Source organism: Amblyomma maculatum, chromosome 6 (assembly GCF_055883805.1).
Source record: "Amblyomma maculatum isolate TAMU_Amacu chromosome 6, ASM5588380v1, whole genome shotgun sequence".
Taxonomy (NCBI): Eukaryota; Metazoa; Arthropoda; class Arachnida; order Ixodida; family Ixodidae; genus Amblyomma; species Amblyomma maculatum.
In genome coordinates, this window is record NC_139349.1 from 99,793,557 (window position 1) to 99,801,366 (window position 7,810).

Below are 7,810 nucleotides of genomic sequence, written 5' to 3' on the forward strand. Positions count from 1 at the left end.
TTTCACCTTTCTTGCTTGATCACGCGTCTTTCTTTTTTTCTGCGCATTTTTGAAGTTGAATAACAAACATGTTTGCAATGCAGCTCATGCCTCGTGTTAGTTATCGTTTTTCTTTTCATCTCTCTTTGTTGCTAGCTCTGATTGGCTCGACGAACTCGAAGACCCAGCCCTCTAGTAGTATCGCACGGCGCCATGGCTATATATACGGGATAGCTTCCTTTGAGCTACCAGATTCACACAGGCTACCACTCTCGTCAAAGGAGCTCTACCCAATTCTGGCTACGAGATGAAGTTTAACGCTGCCATGTTGATGGTCCTGCTGGTGCTGTGCACAGCGTCTGCGCCCGCCATGTGTGCGTGCCCCAGCAATGAGGGCGTCATCAGCGACTGCGCATACACCGAGTGTGATCCGGGCGAGTGCGCCGCCATTGGACTCGAGTGCTGCCCGAAACCCTGCGGAGGCTCCTGGTGCGTCAAAGGTACGTGCGGTCGGCATTGTTCTGAAAGCCTATCCAAGCAGCACGCGAACGTGCAAGTACTTCTTTTGGGAAGTGATTTTTTTAGGCGTATACAACTTGAACATATTAGGATTCTTCCCGCATATGTTAAACCAAGCAAACAAGGAATGCAAGCTTGTCGTTGAAATTTGCACGCCGCAACACATGGTACTTCGCTGCCTGTTTGGTGATATTACTCAGTTATGCGAATACGCACCATTATTTGTGTGTGTGTGTGTGTGTGTGTGTGTGTGCACACACGCTTGTGGTACCTATGGCCGCTGCCTTCTGACATCCGCGTCGAATAACTTTTTTTTTTTCGTTTTAGCTGCTGCTCGCACAGTCATTTCAACGCAAACAGCGTGCTATAAATGTAAGATGACACAATAATTCTTTCGGTGCGTAGGTTTACTGCCTAGTTAGAGCAAGGATATGCTTTCGTCTCGCCGCCACCTTGTAGATTGCACTATAGCGCATATAAGCCTACAGGGCTGTGTGCACGCGGTTACATGTCTACCCTAATTTCTCACTACCTGACCTTCATTTGCCCGTTAACAGGGTATACATGCCCCTGCTGTCGGCACAGGACATAGTATTCTCACAGCTGTTCTTGTGGGATGCGTCATTTACCAAAAATCCTCGGTGGTTTTCCTGCCCCACTATTCAAAGCTTCATGTGACACACAGGCTAACCGCGTCATTAAGCTATGCATTTTCTTTCTTTTTTTTTTAGGCATTATGATCTAGTTCCCGAGGCCACTAAGAGGACCATCATCCTGGTTCAAGCTGTCTTCTCCTGACAACGAGGTTGCAGCACCGGCCTTGCACTGTTGCACTGTCTTCGCTATCGCTGAAGAATAAAGAAAACGTGCATCATGTTTGCTCTCTTTCCCGCGGCTCCCTTCCTCCTTTCAGAAAGAATACACAACGAAGCCCTCCTTCAGTACGGCAACGTTGCCGGGCGCACACAAGTTACGGCGCAAAGGCGTAACGGGCTGCTGGTGTCCTGCTTCGTCACCCCGAACTCCTGTTTCGCTTACAAATTCAATGCCGACCAACGTGCGGCAGCGAAATGTGCCTTTGTCATGATTACTACCGCTAACAAAGCCGTGTATGACAGCCATAGGTCATACACTCCTTCAACGTTATTTCCACAGTCACGCTGGAGAGAGCCCTTTTCCAACCTTCCACTCCTAGCAGATGCCGTATATTATCTACACCGCCCACTGCAGTGCCCACGGTAGATCATTTCGTAATAACTTGCCCAGGATTTCGTGTCACACGCAACCTACAACTTGGCAGCCGGGATTACAACCCTAATCGACCATCCAACATAAACATTTGGACCCATGGGCGCCGTCATCAGGTCTTGTGGGCATTTAGAGCAGACACAAGTATCCACTTAATCCGCGATGCTATGGAGGCCATAAATAAAATAGATTCGATAACAGAAGCCCACATCTATACAGACTCCTTAGCCGCCATAAAACAACTAAAGAAAGTGACGAAGACGCTATTTGTTACCCAGGAAATCCACGCACTCAATAAAAAAATAAAGATAAGCATCCAGATACATTGGACACAAGACAATGCTGAGAACGCTGAGCAGAGAAAAGTTGACCACCTCACACACGAAGTTCCACACACTAATGCGCCCCCCACCAGGCTCCCTTTCGATGCCCGCTCCGCTGTTTCCATTTTAGCATCCTATTTAAGGAAAAGTACACGTGCCCTCATTCCCCCGTGTACATTCCCACTCCCTCGTAACTTAACGAGATTGGAGGAGGTTTCCCTTAGAAGGATAAGAGCTGGGGCGGCCCTTACCCCGTCGGTAAAATGCCGATGGGAATCGCAAGCTGAAATCGGACCAACCACATGCCCAAAATGTTCCACACCAGCTGCAGAAGTGGATGTTCACCACCTGCTATGGACTTGTGCAGGGACAAGGGAATCAAGGACAAATATTCTGCGCGAAGTGGGTCTAACCACAACAAGGGAAGATGACTTTTCTAAATGGCTCACCGACAACGCTAAGAGCGGGAGCCTGCTCCGGTTCCTCACGGAAAACCATTTACATGAGTTTATATAACATGCTTTATGGCAAGTTTGCGTACAAAAAAAAAAGTATCCACTTATACATATATCTTAGACATACATCGTTGGCTTTAGACGACTGCTTCGTCCACAAAGTCACCAATTTGACTAATGAAGTCTATGTCCACCCCTTCACCTTGCCATTCATATTTTGACCTTGACCGGAATCTCATTTTTTGTGAACACGTGGAGGCGCCTTCCAGTGGAGACATGTATTTCACTGTGCGTGTATATGTTAGAATGCCCTATCGACAGCAAAACTGTTCGTATTCGGATGCTACTATTCGCAGATGTATTTTGGTCTGAAAGGTAACTTGACCTGACGAAAGTGATATCTACAGAGCTCGGTCAAGCTGCATTGGCAATTTTCTTGCTCTGCGAAATGTTTTGTGTCCCCTGCAAGTATCTTCTCAGGGCGCGCTGGCTCATCTTTCGTCTTCAGGATAAGGCTTACGTTGACGCGCTTTTATCGCGCAATACTTGCAAGCGGTAAACTTGGCACCTGGCGCTTATCGAAGGAACCTGCGTGATGCGGCTGAACGGGAAATACCCGCCATAATAAAGATACCACTGACTTCTCAGAGTGAATCACGGAAGAATATCTTAAGATGATAATGGCCATCCATACATTGAAAAATATCGAAGTTTTCTACAATTGTGATCCACTCTGCGCACTTCGCTGGAACTGGAGCACCCGCGGCCCGAAAGCCCAGATCCGTTAACGGTACCTGTTCTGCAGAAAAGTTCTGAAGGACATTCAAGTTCTGCCTATGTGGGTATGACGGAATAGCGTAGTCTACCACCACAAAATATAAAGCTTCGTCTTAACTAAGCAGCACAAACATGTCTGTAAGTAAATGGAAGGCTCCTGGGAGGCAGGTCTGATACCGCCTTCAATATGAAAGGAGACTTGAGTTGGCAGCCAAACGTACCGTCAGGCAACCCTACGGCCATCAATACGCGGGCGTGTCATGTCAGCTGCAGCTTGCCAGCTCTGTGCTCTTAATTTTTCGCTCACACCTCCAACGCCAGATTTTCTGGTGAACGGGACCTTTAACGCTACGGCGTTAAGGTGCGCATTGCCGTCGTTGTGGGCGAAAAGTGACAGCATATGGCTAAGGCAGGTGATAGTTGGCATGCCACACGGTCCAGAACTGATTTGTCGTTGGTTTTGCGACGTTTCAATAAAACGAAGTTGGTTTGATTTGCGAGGTTTAACATCCCACAGCGACTCAGGCTAAAAAGACGCCGTAGGGGAGGGCTCAGACATTTTCGACCACCAGGGGTTCTTTAACGTGCACTGCCATCGCTCAGCACACATGCGGCTTGCTTTTTGCCTCCATTGATAAGCGGCTGCAGTGGCAAGGATTCGAACCACCATCCTTGGGAACAGTACTCGAGAGCCCTAACCATTCCACCACACCGCTACGGCGGGCATACAAGGCTGGAAGCAGCTACCAACTCACGTTGCTCATTTGATACAGGAGGCTGTGATAGGAATCAATCTTCCAGCGTTTTTTTATGCCATGTCAGGCACGCTGCTCTTAGACCACTCAAGCACGTTCGTATAGGCTTTGGTTAGATAGTCGGGTAGTCTCGTAGGCACGTAACTGGATAACGTGATTGTTTGAGACTCTCTGATAAGAACAATAAGATATTGTAGGCACAAATTAAGGAGTGGTAATTGGGTGAGCAAAAATACATGTATGCGATCGAGTAACGACTCACTTCCGTGAGCGGCTCTGAATGGCTCAGGTGATGGAAATGAACCGGCTCACTTTAACGGCTCATTTTATTTGCAACGGCGCGCCGGGGTGATGCAGCGTAGGGCGCCCGAATTCTGTACCCACTGAATCGGGATCTAATGCCGGAACGGCGGCCACGTTTCGATGGAGGCGAAAAGCGTAGGGTGCTTAACTATACGTAAATCCACATACATTTGTCTGCAAGCCTATTTATTTATTTATTTATTTGCTATGGCCCGCCGGAATGATGCAGTGGTGGGCGCTCAACTACTCTGCTCAAGATTGCGGGATCGAATCCCGGCCTCAGCGGCCGCTTTTCAATGGAGGCGAAAAGCCCGTGCCGCTGTGCTATCTCAGTGCCCGTTAAAGACCCCCAGGGGTTCGAAATTTCCAGAGTCCTCCACTACGGCATCTCTCATGGCCTTAGTCGCTTTGAAACGTTGAACTCAACAAACCAAGCAAATCTGTAACGGTGGAATGGCAGCCGCGTAGCTCATCTGCTCACTCTCGATCGTTTTCTTTGCATGCCGGCTCGAACCCCTCCTCCTTTCTCTCTCTACCGCGTGTACTTTGTTTTTCTTATACGTACACGCGATTCCGGCGATCATGCCATCATGCGCTAGGACCGAATAATATGTCGTCCTATTATAACACAACCGTCGATTGGCCTGGATTTATTGACGTGTCGCTTAGCCGCTTCCGTAGCCCTCCACTGCGGCTCCTCTTTCTCTCTTTCCACTTTCACCTTCCTCCCTTCCCTTACGGCGCGGTTGAGGCGTCCACAGAAAACAAGTGAGACAGTTACCGCGCCTTTCCCTTCCTATAAATCAATCAATCAATGGGCACAATAAAAGAGTTCACCACCACCTCTGCACTTCCCGATAGTTTATTGTTAAAAAGTCAGTATACCATGACCCCGTACTGAGAATTTTGTCGAGACAACTCTTCCGGTATCTCGTCTCGGTGCCGATGCTGCGCCACCGATATTCAAGTATTACGCGAGAGCGTAAGCGCCCCATGTCGCAGAAAAGCCGGTGTCGCCATTGCTGTCCGTTGTAACTCGAAAATCCACAATTAATTTAAATAAAAAATGTCACAACATCCTCTCTGCGTCAGAAACGCTATTGCGTTATTAACGGTGGAGTCCCCCTAGCGTTGCAGCAAACGGAAAGAGCGCGTTCGGCTGAACGCGCAATAGGACGAAGCGGCGTTCGAGCTTACATCTGAAGTCATTACTCGGCAGGCCATAAAAAATATATATATAAATATACAGGTTAAAAACAAAAAACTGCTATAGTGTATGTGAGAAACACTATCGCGTCTTACCTTTAATGGTGCAGCTTAAGTGTACCCTAATTTTTGTCCACTCCCACTTAGACAGAAGCCCTGATATGCGTCCGTACGAGAGATTACCCGTTATACCGCGAGATTGTGACGTCACCACCTGGTGGCGTCGTCGGCCATGACTGGACGTAGCGTCATGAGAAATGTGAGGACAAGATGTCTCATCCGGTCATATGACCAATGACATCACCAGGCGATTCACATACATACGAAGCTGAGCCCGTCAGGCGTCTGATTCAGGCGTCCGCGTTGCGCCTTTTATTTAGCGGCTTTCTCGAACGCCGCACCGTATGCAAAAACAAACGCATTAAAACATAAATCATCATCATCATCAGCCTGAATATACCCACTGCAGGGCGAAGGCCTCTCCCATATTTCTCCACTTAACCCGGTTCTGTGCTAGCTGCATCCACTTGACCCCTGCGAACTTCTTAATCTCATCCGCCCACCTAACTTTCTGCCGCCCCCTGCTACGCTTTCCTTCCCTTGGAATCCAGTTTGTTACCCTAAGCGACCATCGGTTATCCCCTCTTCGCACTACATGTCCTGCCCATGTCCATTTCTTCTTCTTAATTTCCACCAGAATGTCCGTAACTTGAGTTATTTCTCTGACCCACTCTCACCCACTCTGCACGCTTCCTATCTCTTTATGTTACCCCTACCATTTTTCGTTCCATAGCCCTCTGGGTTGTCTTCAACTTAAGTAGAACTCTCTTGGTTAGCCTCCACGTTTCAGCGCCATAGGTGAGTACAGGTAAGATGCAACTGTTATATACTTTCCTCTTTAGCCATACCGGTAAGCTGCTAGACAAAATCTGCGAGTGCTTGCCAAATGCGCTCCATCCCAATCTTATTCTTCTTGTTATTTCCTTTTCATGGTCCGGATCTGCGGTTACTACCTGTCCTAAGTAGACATATTTGCCTACTACTTCCAGTACTTCTCTATCTAATGTAAACTACTGTTTCTTCCCGAGGCTGTTGAACATTACCTTCGTCTTCTGCATATTGATTTTCAAGCCTACCTTTCTACTTTTCCTGTCTAGGTCATCAATCATTATTTGCAGTTCATCTCCCGAGTTGCTTAGCAAGGCAATGACATCAGCAAATCGCAGATTACTGAGGTATTCTCCATCTACCCTTATTCCTAACTGCTCCCATTCCAAGTCTCTGAATCAAGCTGTGAATAGTACTGGGGAGATTGTGTCTCCTTGCCTAACACCTTTCTTCACAACAGGAATCAGCGGCGTTTTAAACAAAGCCTTTCACCTCGTCGCACTTTGGTTGTCAAAAGTACCTACATATCTTACATGATCAGCTTAAATTTAGTTCTGTTCTTTATTTTGGTGTTCTGTTCTTTTAATTTGCTGCAAATATTAAACGCGTCAGTCACAAGAAATTGCGTGCAATTAAATCCGTTCTCTTGGAGTTCTGGTTCTATTTATTTCGCTCGAGAAAGGCAGCCTTCGAAAGCTCCAGTGGCCTGTGCTATAAATTTAGCACAACTGCGATGATTGACTGTTGCGGCTTGGATAGTCGTCAATTACTTCACTTGATGCACGCAGGAGGATAAGATCTCGGTGTATCTGCGAAGTGCTCGCAGTGGTATTGCGGCGTTGCTATTCGCGTGTAATTCGTTCTAAACGAACGAACGGCACTTAACGCAATGTCTCTTATATAGCACGCTGCCCGTGCTTCCGTTTATGACAGCGCATTTTGTGTTGCTCGGCCACAGCATTGTGCCGGTACTGAGCTCAGCGGCCACGACATTCTGGCGGGGTGGCGTGGCCGTCCGCCTACCTGCCGTGACGTCACCCACATAGGGTGCAGGGCGCAGGCCTGAAGTTTTCAGGAGGCGTTGGCTGGGTGCGTTAGCAGCGCCGGCTACACGTTGCCGTGTCTATGCCCGTGATGCCATTTGCGAGCGCGTGCGTGCAACGTGGGTGTCACGAAATCGGCGCACATTTTTATTAAGCCGGCACGGCGTGAGGCCCGCGCGGCGTCGCTTGGAAAGCTCGAGAAAAGTCTCCTTCCCCGCGCGAGAGAGCGCGTAGCTTTGTACGCGTCGCCGCTGCCCTCTTTCCCATCACCCGGCGATCACGCGGACTCAACAAGCTGGAATATGCCAGAAAAA

General features: G+C 48.3%; 1 protein-coding gene across 1 annotated transcript; it reads left to right on the forward strand.

The window, feature by feature from the left end:
* Window positions 1–217: 217 nt before the first annotated feature.
* On the forward strand, window positions 218–1,394 carry LOC146186403 (uncharacterized). The gene is made up of 2 exons (XM_084605675.1): window positions 218–479; window positions 1,230–1,394. Exons 1-2 carry the CDS (start codon window positions 287–289, stop codon window positions 1,241–1,243), a joined length of 207 nt encoding a protein of 68 aa, XP_084461801.1. The 5' UTR covers window positions 218–286; the 3' UTR covers window positions 1,244–1,394.
* Window positions 1,395–7,810: the final 6,416 nt, after the last annotated feature.

Coding starts and splice junctions, on each gene's coding strand:
- LOC146186403 (XM_084605675.1), top strand. CDS start 287: ATGAAGTTTAACGCTGCCATGTTGATGGTCCTGCTGGTGCTGTGCACA.